The 19076-nt window shown below is 47.5% G+C and overlaps 1 protein-coding gene across 1 annotated transcript; it reads right to left on the bottom strand.

The window, feature by feature from the left end:
* Nucleotides 1–764: 764 nt before the first annotated feature.
* WIPI2 (WD repeat domain, phosphoinositide interacting 2) lies at nucleotides 765–14153 on the bottom strand. Its single transcript, XM_081965662.1, has 12 exons — nucleotides 13847–14153; nucleotides 9734–9816; nucleotides 8081–8250; nucleotides 7580–7676; nucleotides 6430–6527; nucleotides 6200–6292; nucleotides 5971–6041; nucleotides 5455–5562; nucleotides 4820–4984; nucleotides 3963–4070; nucleotides 2734–2867; nucleotides 765–1719 (listed from the first exon to the last, which is right to left on the bottom strand). The coding sequence occupies exons 1-12, from the start codon at nucleotides 13918–13920 to the stop codon at nucleotides 1607–1609; spliced, it is 1314 nt and encodes a 437-aa protein (XP_081821788.1). The 5' UTR covers nucleotides 13921–14153; the 3' UTR covers nucleotides 765–1606.
* Between the last annotated feature and the right edge of the window lie 4923 nt (nucleotides 14154–19076).

Below are 19076 nucleotides of genomic sequence, written 5' to 3'. Positions count from 1 at the left end.
CCAGGATCAATCTATGGGAGTTTGAACAGTTTCTCACAAGAGTTTTACGAAGGCTACAGACAGGGGAAGGGTTTGGAAGAGAGACGAGTAGCTTTATACAGCTCGGATCAAGCTAACGTTAAGAAGGGACAGACTTTCTGGTTAAGAACTTAACCCTTGGTTAAAGACAACGTGCTAGCCAGGTTATGACAATCATATGAAGCCCAAGGGGGAGGGGATTTTGGCGCAACAAACCATGATGCTGGGAATAAGCACAGGCCATTCCCTTCACTCTTCAAGCAAGCCAATAAAGCAGGACAGATCTGTATGTCAAAGAACACAGAAGCCGGCTTAAACTGGGATCCCAGGAACAGGGCAGGGCAGAAATCTAGATTTAGAAAAAATGGAAAAAGGGATCGAGGGAGACCCACCCCCCAGCAATTCTGGAGTTCACACAGATCCCGAAACATTTAAGGGATTGCCAGTGTGCACCCCCAGATGTCCCAATTCATCTCTTGCCCTCAAAACTCAAGATTTCTCCGCTGCCTAGTTGTTTGCCATCATATATCCAACCTATTGTGGTCTATTGAGCCAGGATTCCTGGCTTCACACAGCTCCGAAAGACAGATAAAGCTTTCTCTTCCCTTCTCTCTCTTTCTCTCTCTCTCCTTGGCCAACAACCAAAACTGATGTCTTTACGGTGGGAGATGCTTGGGAAACAAAGGCCACGTTGGAAGAGACAAATCCCACAACCCCACAAATGAGGGACAAATACCACAATCCCGCAAACGAGAATCAGGAAGAGTTTTAATTACCAAAATGGTCTTGAAGGGAAGGGGGGGGGCAGGGAGAAAGCAAAAAAGTTACGAACCAGAGAAAAGAGGCGCAGGGAATGGATCATGAAAGGGGAGGAAAGATTCAGAGGGGAAAACGCTTGATCTTTAGTAAAAGTAGTGTCTCAAAATTCTCCAGGCATGCCTCTTAAGCCATGCACAGAAAAAGCCACTCGGGTTTTCTTTTTTTGTAAAAAATAATAATAATAGTAGTAATATTATTTTCTTGTCCAGGCAGAAGAAGAAGAAGCTAAAGCATCTTGCGCTCATCCTCCCCCTCGCCAATGCCCAGGGTGAAGTTCGAAAAAACTCTTTTCTTTAGAAATTAAAAAACAAAACAAAAACACGGTTATAAAACGAATCGGCTCGCCTATTTTCACTTGGCACAAGGAGGCATGCAAAGCTCAAAGGTGCTGAATAAATAGCAGGGTTGTTGGCTTCCTTTTTGTTTGTTTGTTTGGCAACAACGGGAAAAAAATATATAGGGGTTTATTTTCCTGACGGCTGGCTAAGAAAGAAAAGAAAACAAAAACAAAGCGGCACGCCACCGAAGTGAAATCTAGGTGTGCGTTTCCGCCCGGGGTGGGGTATGGAACCGTCACTACAAGCTAGGATGGGGTGTGTGTTTGGGTGTGTGTGTGTCTGTGGGTATGCAGGTTTTGCTTTCAGGGGAGTCTGCCTTCCTTCGAGGATCACACGCGCTTGGCTCAGGCCGAAGTCCGTAGCGGCGTCGACACGCGTCCTCCGGAAGTGCCCGGCCGGCGTTCTCAGCTTGGGGAGTTCAATTCACAAGTTCAGTCAGTCCGAAGGATCATGGGAGGATGCTCTGTGTCCTCATCTAGCTGCAGGGAGTTGATGTCGTCCTCCAGGCAAACGCCGCCGACTGCCCCCAGATCTTCGTTGTAGACTGAAGGGAGACGACAAAGAAGACACCGTTCAGAAGACACAGGCGTCCTTCTCCGGTTGTCCGTGGAGGTTCTCCGGGTCACGAAGGATGTCCCGAAAAAGGAGCTTTTCCAAAAATCAACTGGACGTTCTTGATTTTCCTTTTCCTACTTGAAAATGTTTCCCTTCTCAACCAAGAAGCCTCTTCGAAACTGGGATGAGAAGAACTGAAGTTTTTGGATGAAGGAGAAACCAGAGAAGCTTCTTAGATGACAAGCGGAACGTTTTCAAGGGGGAAAAAAAAGAACGAGGAAGACCAGTTGCCTTTCGGAAGAGTGGTTTTGGGATCCTTCTTGTCCCAACTCTACAAGGATTCCTGACCCAAGATCCCTTGAGGTCCTAGGGAAGCATTCTGCAGCCCTCCTTCAACCATGGTTGAAAGTCCTACCCCCTTGGCTGTGACTCTCTGGAGAAGGGCAGCAGATCAAGAGAGGACAACAAGTGTCAACCCTGAAGCTGATCTGACTGAGCCCATTTGGGGGCTTCCGGATGACACCTTGATTAGACCATGAGACTGATTTTGGGGGGAAACTTTCCTTTTAATTCGGTGAAAACCGCAGGAAACCTCAGAGTCAGTTTTCACCAGCCTGTGCCAATATGATACAGCCAATAAAACTGTTCTTTGAGGAATTGACCCGAGTTTTGTTTGCTGTGGGTTTGTAACCCTGACAAGAAGCTCGCCCACCAAAGAGAAGGAGAGAGGCCATCTCTTGAGTCACCAACTATGACCATCAACCTAGAAACGGACAAGTGGTAGAAAGACAACCCACCGAGTCCGGTTGTCTATTGCGTTGCCAAGGCAATGGCGATGCAATCAATGCTTCCCTGTTAAGTGTTGACTGACAGCCAAAAGACAGGCCTTCGAGCCAGGAGGGGGGAGGGGGGGGCTATTAAGTCATTTGGATGCCATTCCCCCTGACGGAGACCCCTGCAAACTTCTCGGTCTACGAGTGGAAGGTTTCTGCGCAGTTCTTACCGTGTCTCGTGGGCGAAGAAGGCATATAAGCGGCGCCTCTGGTCACAGCGGCACTGTAGGTCTGTGCTACCAATGGTCTGTCGTGGGAGGCAGATTCTAGAATTTCATTGGCTGGCTCCATGCTGCCATCCAACCTAGGGAAAACAGACAAGGATACCTCACCCACAGCCGGACCTTTGGCAGAAAACCAGCTTTATGAGCCAAGGTGGCGCTGTGGTCAGAGCGCAGTACTGCAGGCTCCTTCTGCTGACTGCCGGCTGCCTGCAATTTGGCAGTTCGAGTCTCAGCGGGCTCCAGGTGGACTCAGCCTTCCGTCGTTCCAAGGTGGGTAAAATGAGGATTGTTGGGGGTTGCAAGAGGCTGACTCTGTAAACTGCTTAGAGAGGGCTGTAAAAGCACTGTAAAGCGGTATATAAGTGCTATGGCTATTAGGTCTATAAGATTCCTCCGACTGTCTAACTTTAATCATTTTTGGCATACCGGTGGTCCTCGACTTACGACTGTAACTGAGCCCAGAATTGTGGGCGTTAAATTGTGCCAGTCATTAAAAGGTGATCATGTAACTGATCTGATTTTATGAGGCTTTCCCCCCCCCACACACACAGACCAGTTAAGTGAATGCCCCAGCTGTTAAGCAATCCACAATGGCCGTTTTTGGTCGTGACTCGAGCACTACGAAGTTTTCAAACATGACTGGATACTTCAAGAAAACATGCGCTCAAATCTTATTCTTCGCTATCGCCGAAGACCAATTCAACAGCTCTGTGTTAAGGTGCTCTGTGCCCATATTATGGGTTTAGGTAAGGTAAAGGTAAATGTTCCCCTCGTGCATATGTGCTAGTTGTTCCCGACCCTAGGGCGCGGTGCTCATCTCCGTTTCAAAGCCAGCGCTGTCCGAAGACGTCTCCGCGGTCATGTGGCCGGCATGACTAAACGCCAAAGGCGCACGGAACACTGTTCCCTTCCCACCAAAGGAGGATCCTATTTTTCTACTTGCATTTTTTTAATGTGCTTTCGAACTGCTAGGTTGGCAGAAGCTGGGACAAGTCACGGGAGCTCACTCCGTTATGCGGCGCTAGGGATTCGAACCTCCAAACTGCCGACCTTTCTGATCGACAAGCTCAGCGCCTTAGCCCCTGAGCCACCGAGTCCCCTAATGGGTTTAGGACCAACCCTCAAAAGAAGAATTTGTGCAAAAGGGGGAAGAGACAACGAGGGAGAGGACTCACTTGTGCTGTTTCATCAGTGTGCATTCACCCCCTTCCTGGGGGTCCAAATTGTACATGTAGAGATACCCATCGGCAGCTGCTACCAAGAGCCGGGGAATTTTCTGAATTCTGGAAGGAAACAAAGGATTCGTCAGCTAGCACTGATGAGGTTACCCAGGCTGGTCATGAAACGTCTTTCAAGAAAAGTACCCAAGATCAGGGAGTACCAAGGTCCCCACAATTCGTCAGCTTTTAAGGAAAGGTCTGCCTATTCACAAGTCTTGAAGCAGGGGGTGTTGGAAACATCCCTTCGCACCCAAATCGCTCGTTCTATGGGGTCAACTCTGCTACCTGCGATCGAAGGAGGTACAGACGCATCGTTCAGCACAGCTGAATCGGAGTGATACCTTTTAGAGGCATGCAAGTGGCCTCCATGTACGTTTGCATCTGTGTGTGGAGGGGATTTGCGGGGCAGGTGGAAGAGGAGGAGGACTGTGGGGTCCTTGGTGCTCCCTGAGCTTGCTGGTTTTCTTGCAGACGTTTCATTACCCAAACTGTGTAACATCATCAGTGCTAGAAGGGAGTGGTGTTTGTGGAGAGGAGGAGGAGGAGGAGGAGGCCTGTGGGATCCGTGGTGCTCTTTGAGCTTGCTTCTTTTCCTGAAGACGTTTCCTGAACCAACTATGTAATGTGAGCAGTGCTGGAAGGGAGTGGGTTTTGAGGGTGGTGGAGAGGAAGAGGAGAGGAAGAGGAGGAGCCTCAAGGCCATACGACTATGACCGAGGCTGCCCACTTGTAAACCCGGCATCCCCCAGGTGGTCCATCAGCCTCCGTGGCTACGTAAGGAAGAGCTCTCGTGTGCCATGCCGCTTACTCACGTGGCCAAGGCGCAGATGTTTCTGTGCCCACAGAAGGGGAGCCGCACCGTCGCAAAGGCTCGGCCTTGGTTGAACATTTCGGTCACCTGGGCAGGCAGGTAGTTTGGGAACGTCCGAATGGTCTCCACAAAGTACCCCGTCCAGGTTGTGGGTTCCTCCTGAGGTCTGGGAGGGAGGAGGGAAGAGAGAAAACGGTCCCTCTTAAAAACGGGACTGTCCATCCAAGAAGTTGGCTCTTTTTTCCCAAAGAAGATTTTTTTGTTTTTAAAAGACGACAGGACTTAACTATCTTTTGTGTCACTGCAGAAAACCACAATCTGATTCAAAAAAACTGCAGGCAGAGGTAGCACAGGACACAACCCTCTATCCCAGTGGTTCCCAACCTTCCCCGTGCCGCGACCCTTTAATACAGTTCCTCATGTTGTGGTGACCCCCCCCAGCCATAAAATTGGTGTCTCGGTTCCTAAAACCATCGGGAATATCTGTTTTCCGATGGTCTTAGGCGACCCCTGTGAAAGGGCCGTTCGAGAACCACTGCTCTATCCCCCCCGCCTCCGTTTTTCTTTCTGGGGTCCCTTTCAGCCGCCCCAGGTTTGAGCAAATTCAGGGATCGCCCTGCCCTCCCCGAAACTTACTTCTCTTTCACAGTCTCCAGTTTGAAGATGTGCACGGTTTCTGTGTTACTGGAAGCCGACAGGAACATGCCCTCCATGCTGAAGGCCAACGAAGAGATGCTGACACACCTGGAGGGAGGAAGCGAAGAGATGGTGGGTGGGTCAAGCATGGTGGAGAGGGAGGGAAGGAGGAAGAGAGGGAGGAGAGAATGGGAGGGGGAAAGAAGGAAGGGAGAGAATAGGAGGTGGGAGATGAAAGGAGGGAGGGAAGTGGAAAGGAAGAAGGAAGGAGGGAGGGAGGGAAGAAAGGAGAAAAAAGGAGGGGGAGGTGAAAGGAAGGGGAGAGTGATGGAAGGAAAGAAGGAAGGAAGGAGAGAAGAGGTGGGTGGAGGGGAAAGGAGGGAGGGAAGGGGAAAGGAAGAAGGGAGGAGAGTATAGGAGGGGGACGGGGAAAGGATGGAGGGAAGGAAGGAGAGAATAGGAGGGGGAGGGCAAAAGAGGAAGGGAGGGGTACCCCAATCTTTGAATTGCCATCACCTCTTCATGCCCCTTCGGAATTCGAAGAGCTTCTGCCCCTCTGGAATGGAAAATACCCGGATGACCGTACCCTGCGGGAGAAAAGGAGCCCACCTCTTGAAGCCATCTTCTCAACGGGAGCTTTCTTGCTTTCTCTGGTTCCCTTTGAGAACTTCTCTGGAAGTCCCCCTCACCCCCCCTCACCCACCCTTTTGCTTCCCTTCCAGGGAAAGGACTGGAAACAACGCACCTTTTCGGAGGCGGTGGCGAGTTTCGTACCGCTCGCGTCGAAAGCCAGGGCAGCCAGCGGACTATCGTGAGCCGGGATCATGTTGGTTGCCCTCTGCGGAGAAGCCCGGGAACGGAACGCAAGACCTTTTAGTGCAGAAGGGCAGCTCCTGCCCTCCTACACCCCACACCCCACAAACCACCCCAACCGTCGGAGTCCAGAGCCTGGTGGGGGAGCCTGCAGGATCTTACCAGGTTGATGGTGTCAAAAACTTGGACTTCGCCAATGGTCGCGCTCCCCGGATAGGCTAGGTAACAGTTATCGTTGTTTATGGAGAGGGAACACAATCCTGGGGGGAAACAGGGATCGGCATGATTGAGCACTCTGCTTTACAATGCAACACAATACAATAGCAGAGTTGGAAGGGACCTTGGAGGTCTTCTAGTCCAACCCCCTGCCTAGGCAGGAAACCCTATACCGTTTCAGACAAATGGCTATCCAACATCCTCTTAAAGACTTCCAGTGTTGGGGCATTCACAACTTCTGGAGGCAAGCTGTTCCACTGATTAATTGTTCTAACTGTCAGGAAGTTTCTCCTCAGTTCTAAGTTACTTCTCTTCTTGATTAGTTTCCACCCATTGCTTCTTGTCCTACCCTCAGGTGCTTTGAAGAATAGCTTGACTCCCTCTTCTTTGGGGCAGCCCCTGAGATATTGGAAGACTGCTATCATGTCTCCCCTGGTCCTTCTTTTCATTAAACTAGACATACTCAGTTCCTGCAACCGTTCCTCATATGTTTCAGCGTCCAGTCCCTTAATCCTCTTGGTTGCTCTTCAAGATTACCGTATTTTTCGGCTCTTGTCATTTTGGGGGGGGGGGGGGAGAGAGAGAGAGAGACAAGGCGCTAATTCAAATGATGTCCCAAACAAACAAGGGTGGAAGCTGTCTCAATTTGATTCAGCTTTTCTTTTGGGCCCCAGGAGCTTGGTGTGTGTGTGTGTGTGTGTGTGTGTGTGTGTGTGTGTGTGTGTGTGTGTATCACAACTTTAAAATCTGGGTGATGTCAAAACATCGGATAAACTCAACTAACCGTAGGACTGATCAAATCTGGAGGTGGGAGTCAAAAGAGGAATCAGTCTAGAATCTCTACGTAGCCACAAAAGACTAAGACCAAACTTCCTTGAATGTCATTAACCTTCAGTTAGTTGTGTAGGGATTTCCCTGCATGGGAATTAGTAGAAATAAATCGGTTTAATTGCAACCTCTTATGTGGTTCTGACACTAGCATTTCGCCCCAGATGAACAAGTCCACCTTGTTCTTTTGGACGGAACCAGCTAAAGCGGGGAGCCGAAAGGTATCAGCGTCAGAGGAGGATCAAAGGAGAGTAAGGAGCATCTTTACCTGCAGGATTAGGGGGCGTCTCCCTGATGGTGTGCAGCACCTTCATATCCCGTATGTTATGTATGTACAGAGACTCTTCCAGGCAGACGATCAATCTCTAGGGGAGCGAAATAAAAGGAGGAGGAGGAGGAGGAGAGAGAGAAGCAGATTGCAATAGCAGTTAAGACTTAATAGAGGTAGTCCTCAAATTACGACCACAATTGAGCCCAAAATTTATGTTGCTAGAATTTCTCCCTCAATTTATGTTGGGGAATTCTGTCCTAAAACACACTCAATTGAATGTAGAACATGAAATAATTGGGATGGGAGGGATCTTGGAGATCTTCTAGTCCAACCCTCTGCGCATACAGATAGTCCTTGAATTGCAACCACAACTGAGCCCAAATTTTATGCTGCTAAGTGAGAATTTTTTTAAGGATCGAACTGCTGGCAGTCGGCAGAGTTAGCTTGCAATACTGCATTTTCACTGCTGCGCCACCAGCAGAGGTCACCCCCGCTCACCTGCCTGTTCAGCTTGACAGCCAGGATGGTGTTGGAGTAGCTGTAGTTGCAGATCTCCGTCCCTTTCTTGAAGTGGCAGACTTTCAGCTTGCGAGGCGCCCGGAGACTGACGATAGCTACGAGGCTGCTGGAAAAGAGCCGTTCCACGATGCACACGTCTTCGGTGTCATCTGCGGGGCGACCGTGGAAAGGGAACGGGGGTGGCACGAAACAGAGACAGAACAACCAGCTGGGTTAACTGCTTTTTCAAAGTAATGGGAATAACTTCCAACTTCCTGCCGTCTTCCCCTTGTAAGAAACTGAACTGGGCATGTTGGAAATAGCAATCACGGGACTGATTGACAGCACTGAAGCAGCTACAACTTGGCTACGTTTCTTTTTCTTTTTAAAAGTGTTTTTTTTTCCTTTTCTTTTCTTTCCTACAAACATATCGTTGGGTGAACAGTGTGGAAGCCGGAGGCAGCTTAACATCCAAGAAATGTGCGGGAGCAGTGTTCGGAACTGGATGAGAAGAATCCTTTTTAATTCAAAGTATAACCCCCAAAAGAATATTCAGGAAAGAGAGACTCACAATTACAGTACTTTTAAAGCTATTTTTGGAGTGAAATCTCAGAACTTTTGAAACGGAACAACAACAAAAAAGAATTAAAGGAAGAAAAAAAACCTTGCTAAAATACAGAAGATTGGATTTTTAAACTGGACAGGAGCTGGAATGTTGGAAAGGCATTTTAAACTGCTGGAACTATTTATAACCACATTTAAATTGTGGAGTGGTATAGTAAATTTGTATAAAGAAGAAAGCTGATTGATTGAAGAGCGCCAACTGTTGATAAAGGAAGGTACAACATAACCTCCCAAATCCTGGAAAGACTTGGTGGTGGAAATTTAAGCGTGAGATTAAGGAAACTTAATTACTAAAAAAATAAAAACTTGGCTAGATTTCTATCCCACAGAGTCATGGGTCCCGGATTAGGGACACATTCTTTATGTTAGCTCATTTGAAGGTCGTTGATTCAAATCACTGTTCCCCACAATCTACAATGTTTCGCCCGATTGAAAGTTAGAAACAGAGACGAGAGCTTTAGCAGTACGCGGATCATTTAAAGGGCAGAGTTACACGGGTCTAAGAGATATACCGTTTCCAACTGAACCAGAACACGGAGGCAGTCAATTAAACTACTGTCAGCTAGAGACCCTCTCTCTCTCTCTCTCTCTCTCTCTCTCTCTCTCTCTCCTCTCTCTCTCTCTCTCTCTCTCTCTCTCTCTCTCTCTCGTGGATCAATAGGTTGCCATTTCCAGGCACAGCTGCCTATAAATAGCCTGCCATATTTTAGCGCGAAGCGCGAGGCTGTTAAGTGGGTAAAGGCGAAAAGAACAAGAGGGGTAAAAGACCTCCACTTCCTGGAGCTTCGAGAGCTGTAAATAAAGAGCAAAGTAAAAATTGGTGCCGCTAAACACATTTCGGGCCGCGAGTGAGACTTCCTGAATAGCGCTATTAATATAAATCTTAACATATCAAATGGCATTGCAGTTGGCGTTGGCCAACTGGGAAAAAGACCAGGAAGTTAATATCTTTAGAGCTTTTGATTCGTGAGTTCTTCCGACCAAGAGACATCATTCCGCTCTCTGAGATAGTCAAAAACCACCACTTACTGCACTCGTAGATCTGCTCCAGTTTATCCACAGAAGAGAGAGAGAAGAATTTGTAGCCCAACACGCTGCCAACAGCCAAGGACCTGAAAAATAAACAAGAGATCAAACAAGGATCCTGATTTTATGCAATCATGATGACCAAAGAACCCACATTCATAGCAGCTCTTTGGAGAGCTTCAAATGCCAGACACCTGTGAAATCTAATTATCAGCCTTATGTTTCTTGCAGACAGGACCAATACTGGCCACAGATCAATAAAATGAGCCTGTTGTAAGCAGGGACAACTCAAAACAGAACCATGGGACTTATGACTCGCTCCTTAGCGACCTTTTGAAGTTCTGACGGATCTACCTTGGAGCTACATTCAGTTTTGGTCACCACGATGTAAAAAGGATGCTGAGACTCTAGAAAGAGTGCAGAGAAGAGCAACAAAGAGGATTAGGGGACTGGAGGCTAAAACATGAAGAACGGTTGCAGGAACTGATACCCAATCTATTTTGATGAAAAGAAGGACTAGGGGAGACATGATAGCAGTCTTCCAATATCTCAGGGGCTGCCACAAAGAAGAGGGAGTCAAGCTATTCTCCAAAGCACCTGAACAAGAAGCAATGGGTGGAAACTAATCTAGGAAAGAAGCAACTTAGAACTATGGAGACATTTCCTGACAGTTAGAACACTGAATCAGTGGAACAGAAGTTGCCTCCAGAAGTTGTGAATGCCCCAACACTGGAAGATTTACTTAATGGCCACTGCAAAAACAAGGTCAGGAAAATAGGACCATGAGCAACTCGTTTTACGACATCGCTGCTTCCAAGTGTGAAGAGCAGGTTCCATTATGGTCATAAGTCAAAGTCTCTAGCTACACTGCATTGTGTTTATATTGTGTTGATCAGGATGCAATTTATTTGCACCAAGTTCGATAATATTTTGCCTACAGTCCTGTCTCCAAGCCAAATTCTTCTGTTTGAGAAGGCCAGGAGAAGATTCTCTCTCGGTTTATTGCTAAGGCTAGTGATATCCCCCGAGAGAGAAATAGCTATTGATTATAAAAACTCATTTGTATTTCAGCACGGGCATGAATCGCAGGACAATTCATTTTCTTTTCGAAAGTACAACTTGGGCAGAAAACAAAAACGGTTCTCTATAATGCGCCCCAAAGGGAAAGTCAGTATTTTTTTAATCTAGTGGTTTCGAGGTTATTTATAGAGTTGATACTACCCATTATTTATAAGTCACTATCAATTTTAACGGACGCTAAAGCAAGCAGAACTCACCGTGTGTTCTCGCTTGCTAATGATTTAGGGGTGGAGGGAAAAAGACTCAATTGTTGGGAGAACAAAATGGATTATAAAGATAATCCTGTCATCTGGCAATAAGAAATATTCAGCAGAATGGTATACTGTTTTGTTTGCCCTCCAAGAAGGGGGAAAATGCAATTCAAACAGAATCAAGGCTGCCTTTTAGGGCACATTGGAGGTCAGGAAACATAGTCCAGAGTTTCGTGGCATCTTCTTTACCTGGCTGCAGCATTTGATGCTGGAATACCAAGTGGGCGTAAGTCAGGTGTGCCCATACCAACCCAACGGAACCACCTGCTCTCTAGCAGCAATCGGCACTGAAATTTCGTGGGAGGCCTGGAACGAGGCACCGACGAGAAACATTTCCTCATCTTACAGAATGGACTCATCAGCCATCCTGTCCGCAAACGACCCCCCTAAAGAGATGGCTGGGGTTGGATATAGGCTGGGTGCGCACCCCACTTCAAAGCAAACGGCGATGGGTGGGGCTCTGACTTAATGGGTTGGGTGACTCCCACGCATCCTTATCTGAAAGTGTGGTTCAGGAGGTGAGGCATTGGGCAGGAACTGTGGTCCATCCAACCACATGGCTAAAACCAAGGACCACTTAGACTGGCGAAGAGCTAATGCAAATCCTTGCTTTGGTTTATTCTATTCTATTTTCTATCCTATTTGTTCTCTATTCTATTTACTCTATTCTACATTCTATTCTATTCTCTATTCTATTTACTCTACTCTCCATTCTATTCTACTTACTCTCTCTATTATATTTTCTATCCTATCTATTCTCTATTCTACTTACTCTACTCTACTCTACTCTCTATTCTATTCTCTATTCAATTTTCTATTCTATTCTATTCCTATTCTGTATTTTGTTCTATTCTATTCTATTTTGTTCTATTCTATTCTACTCTATTTTCTATCTTATCTATTCTCTATTCTATTTACTCTATTCTACATTCTATCCTATATTCTATTCTATTTACTCTACTCTACTCTCTATTCTATTCTCTTTTCTATTCTATTCTCTATTCTATTCCGATTCTGTTCTAATCTATATTTTGTTCTATTCTATTCTATTCTCTATCCTACCTATTCTCTATTCTGTTTTATTCTACTCTACTCTCTATTCTATTCTCCATTCTATTCTCTACTCCATTCGATTCTATTCAAAATCTATTAACTTTCTTCTGTTTTGATACCTCAGCAATCTAACCCATGCTTCCCTTTCTTTGCAAGAATTAAACCCACTTTGCATTCAAGAGACGTGGCCTCTGCAGCATTTCGGTTTTGTCTCCTCCTGCCAACTCACAAATGTACACCCATGGAACCATCGTGAGAGCTAACAGAAGAAGCCACACAAAAGGGGGAGATGGGAAAAGCCGAAGGAGCTTACAGGATTTCCTCCCAAGTGAACTCCACAGAAAACATCGGAGCTGGCTTTCCAACGCAGCCCTGTGGTCTTTAGAGTAAGCAAAGGAAGGTGTGCTCACATTGAAGCAAAACAGACAGAAAGTTGAGTTACTTTCTCAACATGTTGTGAGAGAATTGTGTGAAATCAGACTGTGTCGGGGGGGGGGGGGATTGGCTCCCCTCTCCTTCCCCACCGCTCCATTTCAATATTACTAACTTTTGAATTGTTGATTTTTTAATTACATTTGCTTTATAAGAGGGACGCGGTGGCTCAGTGACTAAGACACTGAGCTTGTCAATCAGAAAGGTCGGCAGTTCGGTGTTTCGAATCCCTAAGGCCACGCAATGGAGTGAGCCCCCGTGACTTGTCCCAGCTCCTGGCAACCTAGCTGTTCGAAAGCACGCAAAAAATGCAAGTAGAAAAATAGAAACCATCTTTGCTGGGAAAGATGCAACGCCTTCCGTGCGACTTCGGCATTGAGTCGTGCTGGCCACATGACCACAGAGACGTCTTCAGACCGGAGCCTGATCCAGGCTATTCTACATAACAAAGATCTCCCCCTTCACCTCCAGGATTATGGGGTTAAGGCATGATAGTAGTAGCCCTTTACCCTTCTCACCACAGGGCACCTGGGAAGAAGCAAGGCTCAACCAAGCTTGGACTCAAAGCACAGCCTAGAGAGTTGCCCCTGCATGCCCCCATGGGAGTCTGACAACCAATCAGAAGACAAGATCAAGAGCGGGAGAGAGCATAAAACCAGGGACTTTCAGCATTTCTGCCTCTTTTTTCTTATTCACCCAACATCTGGAAGCATCGGGTCTCCCTTTTCTGTTCAGCTCAAGCCATGTGATCCTGTCCACCATTAAACACCTTTCCAAGCAGCCTCCATGTTTCCAGGGTCTTCCCCCCCCCCCACTTGGAGCTGAACCCAGGAGGACATTTCTCCCAACAGAGGGGGAGAGGGCAACCCAGGATCCTCTGGGCCATGACGTTGACCCTCTGGAGCGCTGCCCTATCTGCCTACTGTGCAACTGGCAAACTACAACACAGGGGCAGAGGCCTCCCAAGAAAAAGGCTGGGCAAGGCTAGATGGCCTCTGGGTGCCCCCTTCTTCACACCCACACCCACCCTTTTCGGGGGGGGTGGAAATCCCAACGGGGCATGGCTTGGGGTAGTCTTTTCACTTCTCCCCCCCCCAGCACCCCAAGACCCATAATCCACAACCAGCTGGGAGAGGGAGGGAAGGATGGGAGTCAGGTGGGGGGAAAGGGGCATCTCTGGCCACGCCCCCTCCCCGCCCCCCCCGCTTTCGAATTTTGGCTCCTGTCTCCCAGCCCCCCTCCCTTTGCCGCGGCGGCCACGCGCGTGCGCGCTCCCTCTGGCCACGCCCCCCTCCCTTACGTGTTGTCCTGGTTGAAGTTGGCGAAGAGCAGTTGGCCAGAGCCGGCCTCGCCGCTCTGGCTGGCTAAGTTCATGGCGGCCTCGTGGCTCGTCCTTCGCCGGGCGGGCGGGCGGGCAGGGGGAGCGCAAGAAGGGCAGTGAGGCTCAGCCTCGGAGGCGCCCGGCCCGGCTCATCGTCTCCTTCTCCGGCCTTCTCTTCATCTCCTTCATCAGCGGCGCCTTGTTTACGCTCGGGCTAGCGGCCGAGGCCCTTGCGCGCGTGCGCCATCCCGCCCCTCCTTTCCCGGCGGCCTTTTCGCCCTCGCGCAGGCGCGCTGGAGGAAGACGGGAGGACCGCGCGGGGGCGCCTGCGCAGTGGCTCTTTAGTCTGTCTGTGTATGAGATGCCGAACTGGAGGGAGGGGGCTTTTGTGCGCGCAGGCGCAGTTCTCCTTTCTATTTTTTTGCAGATAGGAAAAGATACCAAAAGGTGATGAAATGATGGGAAAAGATACCAAAAGGCGATGAAATTTCACTTTCAGCAGTGAAAAGACCACGGATGCTTGTTAAGGAATGCTTAGTTTAAAAAAATGGCTAAATGGTTTAAAAGCAGAGCCCACCAAATAAAATTTTAAAAAGGCAAAGATCTGATTTATTGGCTAGCCTAAGGAAAAGGAGTGCAATGAAACGCCAGATCACACCAATGAATTAAGTGGACCATTACTATTTAGTGGCAGGGGGGAAAAAATACAGAAATGGGGGAAAAAAGAGGTGGCAATTCAGCCTGTATAATAATACTCATTTTATTGCAATTTCATCGGAAGAAGCAAATTCGAAGAGGTTCATTTCGCCCAACTGCAGTGGAACATTTTATTTCTTGCAATAAAGATGATGCTTCTTGCCTGCAAATTCCCCCCCCCCTCCCTTCAGACAAAATCAAGGGTGTTAGGAAACCACGTTGTCTCCTAAGGCCATTTCTAAGCTCATTTTCTCATTAGTTTAGATTAGCCAAAGGGCCAGAGCAGAGGGCGAGTCAGGGAGGCCTTCTTTTGGCTCCAATTAGTGCTGTCTCCCATTAGCCGATAAAGCCGGAGAGATTTGCTTACCCTGAGCCTCATCGGACGGATGCCAAGATCGGTTTGCATGAAGGACAACAGATGGCGGTGGAAGAGAAGGGAAATGAAACAGCCAGAAAATTGAATCAAAAGAGATTTGTGGTGTGTGTGTGTGTTTTGTATACGTACAGAAACTCCAAGGGCTTATTAATTTCCAGTCTCTGGTTCTGCTTCGTCGGCCAGCTTGATTCCCCCTGGACGCAGAGAAAGACTTTGTAAAACTTCATTACTAAACACACTTTATCTGGATGGCATCCATTTTTGGTGCTGAAAAGTCACCAGTATCTCATGGGCAGGCAGAAGGACCTACACCTAACACCTCAAGATCGTTAGTTGAAGAGGAAGAGGGGCAGTGCAGATGTTAGTGGACGGGTTATGTACTATTCAAGTCACTTTTGACTCCCTATCAGCCACCTACGTTTTCACCACGATGATTTATCTCTAACCTGGTCTTCCAACAGTCCCTCGGCTACCAAGTTTCTCCATCCTGCAAAGGGTTGTCCAATTTTTCCCCCACATGTGCCTTTTCCAGAGACCTGGGGCTTCACATAATGTATCCAAAGGAGGATCATTTGAGCCTTTGCCCTTTGTATCTTGAGTGAGAATTTTGAATGTAGTTGTTCTCTTGGCTGTCCATGGTCAGCTCAAGGACCTTCTCCAACACTGAAGGTCAAAGGGGTCAATGCTTTTCCTATCCTGCTTCTTCGAAGTCTCATCTTTTGCTTCTCTCGGCCATCACAGAGCCTTCCACGGCTTGCGCAGTTCAGATCTTCGAAGCTATAGACCAGGGGTGTCAAACTCAAGACCCGTGGGCCAGATCCGTCCTCTGCGGTGCTTAGATCTGGCCCATGGAATAGCCCTGGAAACACAAAGGACCAGGGCACAGTGCCTCTGCCAGCGAAAAGGGAGCTTGGGAGGATCGTGCATGGCCCACCCAAGCTCCATTTTCGGCTGCAACAGCCTCCTGCAGCCCTCTGCCAGTGAAAATGTAGCTCGGGTGGGCCACGCACGGACCTCCTGAGCTCCGTTTTCACTGGCAGAGTGCTCGGGCCACCACAGGTGCCCCCGACACGAGTGATGTTGAGTTGGCCATGCCCACCCTGGCTACTCCCAGCCAGGCAGCCCAAAGTCAAACCCAACCCTGACACGGCCCTCAATGAAATCGAGTCTGATACCACTGCAATAGACCCATCACACCATTTGAATATCTTTTCTAAGGACTTCATGGTGACTCTACCAATGAGTTGACCAACCTCAAATGCGTTCCTACTTCAGAGCAGAGGTGGTATTCGGCAGAATATGACCAGTTCTGGAGAACCGGTAGCGGAAATTTTGAGTAGTTCGGAGAACGGGTAAATACCACCTCTGGCTGGCCCCGTCCCCATCTATTCTCTGCCTTCGGAGCCCCAGCTGATCAGGAGGAAATGGAGATTTTGCAGCATCCTTCCCCTGTCATGCCCACCAAGCCACGTCCACAGAACCGGTAGTAAAAAAAAATTGAATCCCACCGCTGCCTCAGAGGTCCTTGGAGATGCACCTTACGAATTGCAGTTCTAGCAAAGGGCGCCAGAGGGCAGAGGCAATAATCAAATAAAATTGTTTAGAACTAGAGATGTGAAGTCCAGCTAGGGTTTTTAAGAGAATAAGAGAAATTGCTTCTCCAGGAGAAGAAAACAAACAGAAGGAGCTCTTGCATCCACCAACTGCTTCTTCACCCAGGTAGATTTTTACAACCTGTATTGCGTATTTCTTGAATTTGGCTTCAACGTTGTTCTCTCCACAGGAAGATTTCTTAAGAATACCGAAGAAACTTGGTTTATGATTCCCACCCCACCCCGCAAACAGCAATCAAACCCTGGTAATAAGGAACAACAAGGGTGTAAGTTTTTCGGCATTTGCAGTTCCAGGTGGTCGTAAAATCCCACCTGGCATAATTTATCTGCTTTCCCTAAGTTAATTGCAATTATTTTGTTCTCCGATCAAGATGGAGCTGTAAAAAAATAAAAATAAAAAATAACCCTCGCAGGGAAAGATCTGCGTTCTCCATCACTCTGCTCACGATCAATAGTTGATTTGTGGATTTTATTGTATTTATATTCGACTTCCCTTTGCCAGGTGATGTAGCATTAAGACTCGCTGAGATGGGTGGCTTATAAATTTAATAAGATAAATAGCTTTACTCCTTCGAAGCATGTGGGTAATAATAACCCCTTGGTATAAAGCTTGGTATAAAGGGGTATGGTGGCTCAGTGGCTAAGATGCTGAGCTTTTTTATCAGAAAGGTTCGCAGTTTGGTGGTTCGAATCCCTAGCGCTGCGTAACGGAGTGAGCTCCCATAATTGTCCCAGCTTCTGCCAACCTAGTCTTGGGAGGCAAGATTATTTCTTCCCAAGGGGCAGCCAGGGGATTATGCTTGTCCCCCTGGAAATGACCTCTGACACCTACCCCCCACCATTCCCCCTGCTGCCATCTTTTCAAGTTCTGCCATCATCCTACCGTCTGCTTCAGGAGATGCCGGTTGCCCCGGCAACCGTGTCCCGGCTTTAAAAATAGTAATGTATTTTTCATTCAGCTCTTCTCCTGCCCTTAAAGCCAAGGCTATTTATGCCAGGTCTTCCTTATCCCCCATGGACCTGGTGCCCTCACCCAGAATGGAAGAGCTTTTGGTGTTCTCCGGGTTTTTGCAAAATCTGTGGATATTTTCACCCAATTCACAGACACTCAATTGCCCAAAAGCCAATTCTGATTTCTGAATACAAAACCTAAAGTTTCTCCTAGCTTTTCTCACAAGGTTCTGCCCAACTTCTGCCTATCTCTATCATACATGTATGTATGTGTATGTATGCATATATATACATATACATACACACACATACACACAGACACGTTTTTGTGTTTTTCGTAATTTTTCTATTTCGAAATAGAGAAACACCCCCACAACATGAATAAACGTGACGATACCTCCCACCTACCAGACATCTGGAAACCAGCCCTAGTCAACAAACGAGCCCCACCTACCACCCAGGCCGTTACAACTCGAAACAACAATGGACACACAGCCAGCACCAATCACCACCAATCTACCAATCCTGATACAACCACACAACCAATCACTCCACTTACTGAAACAAAGCCAGCACTCCACCCCCACCCCCCACCAAGATTTATAGAAAGACGGCAGCTCCGATCACGCTTTAAGCCCAAAACCCAGCCTGAAGATGGTGAGTGAGACCTAGCTGAAACGTTGCCAAGACAATCTCAATCTTACACAGGAAAAGACCTGAATACAACAAGATCAGTATATATATATTGCTGATAAAACAAGGTGGTTACGATAGCCAAAAGATATTCTCGGGCCATTTGAAACCCAAAGCCACTTGTTTTCATTTCTTTCCCCCCCACCTCCCTATAATCTTTGCAGAGATAGGCTATGTAATCAGAGAACAAAATAAGATTGTCCCAGGAGCCAACCCTTGGTAAGATTTAAAGGCACCGCTCCTTCAGATAAACACAGCTCTCTAATCCTACAATGTCATTTTTTTCAAGCTGGGTTGTTTGCTTGCAGACATTTCATGACCCAACAAGGTAACATGATGAGGATTGATGATATTATCTCATCGGATAATGAAACATATTGGAGCAAACAACCCTGAGCTATAGATATCCTCTTCTATTGGAATGTCTTTTCATTGGATTCCCCCCCCCCCCCGGATTTGGTCCTCCCCACTCAATAATTTCCCATTCTCTCAAGCCATTACAAAGGGATTTCCAGTTCAATCTGGCTCTTTGAGTTCCAATTTTAAAAAGGATGCTATAATGAATCCCATTAAACAGACTTTGATAAGGAATTGTTGCCTTCCTCTTTTGAAGGACTGACTGACTGTCTGACTGACTGAGGAAGGAAGGAAGGACAGAAGAAAAGAGGGGCAGGAAAAATGAGAGAGAGGGAGGGAGAAAGGGAAGGAAGGAAGGACAGAAGGAAAGAGGGGAGGGAGGAATAAAAGAGAGAAAGAAAGGGAGGAAGGACAGAAGGATAGAAGGATAGGAGAAAAGAGGGGCAAGAGGAATAAGAGAGAGGGGGGAGGGAGGGAGGAAAGTAGGTAGGGAGGTAGCTTAGTCAACACTGGAGCTTTTAAA

This window comes from Natrix helvetica, assembly GCF_964273705.1.
Source record: "Natrix helvetica genome assembly, chromosome: 13".
NCBI classification, from domain to species: domain Eukaryota; kingdom Metazoa; phylum Chordata; class Lepidosauria; order Squamata; family Natricidae; genus Natrix; species Natrix helvetica.
This window is presented reverse-complemented; position numbering and strand designations above follow the sequence as displayed.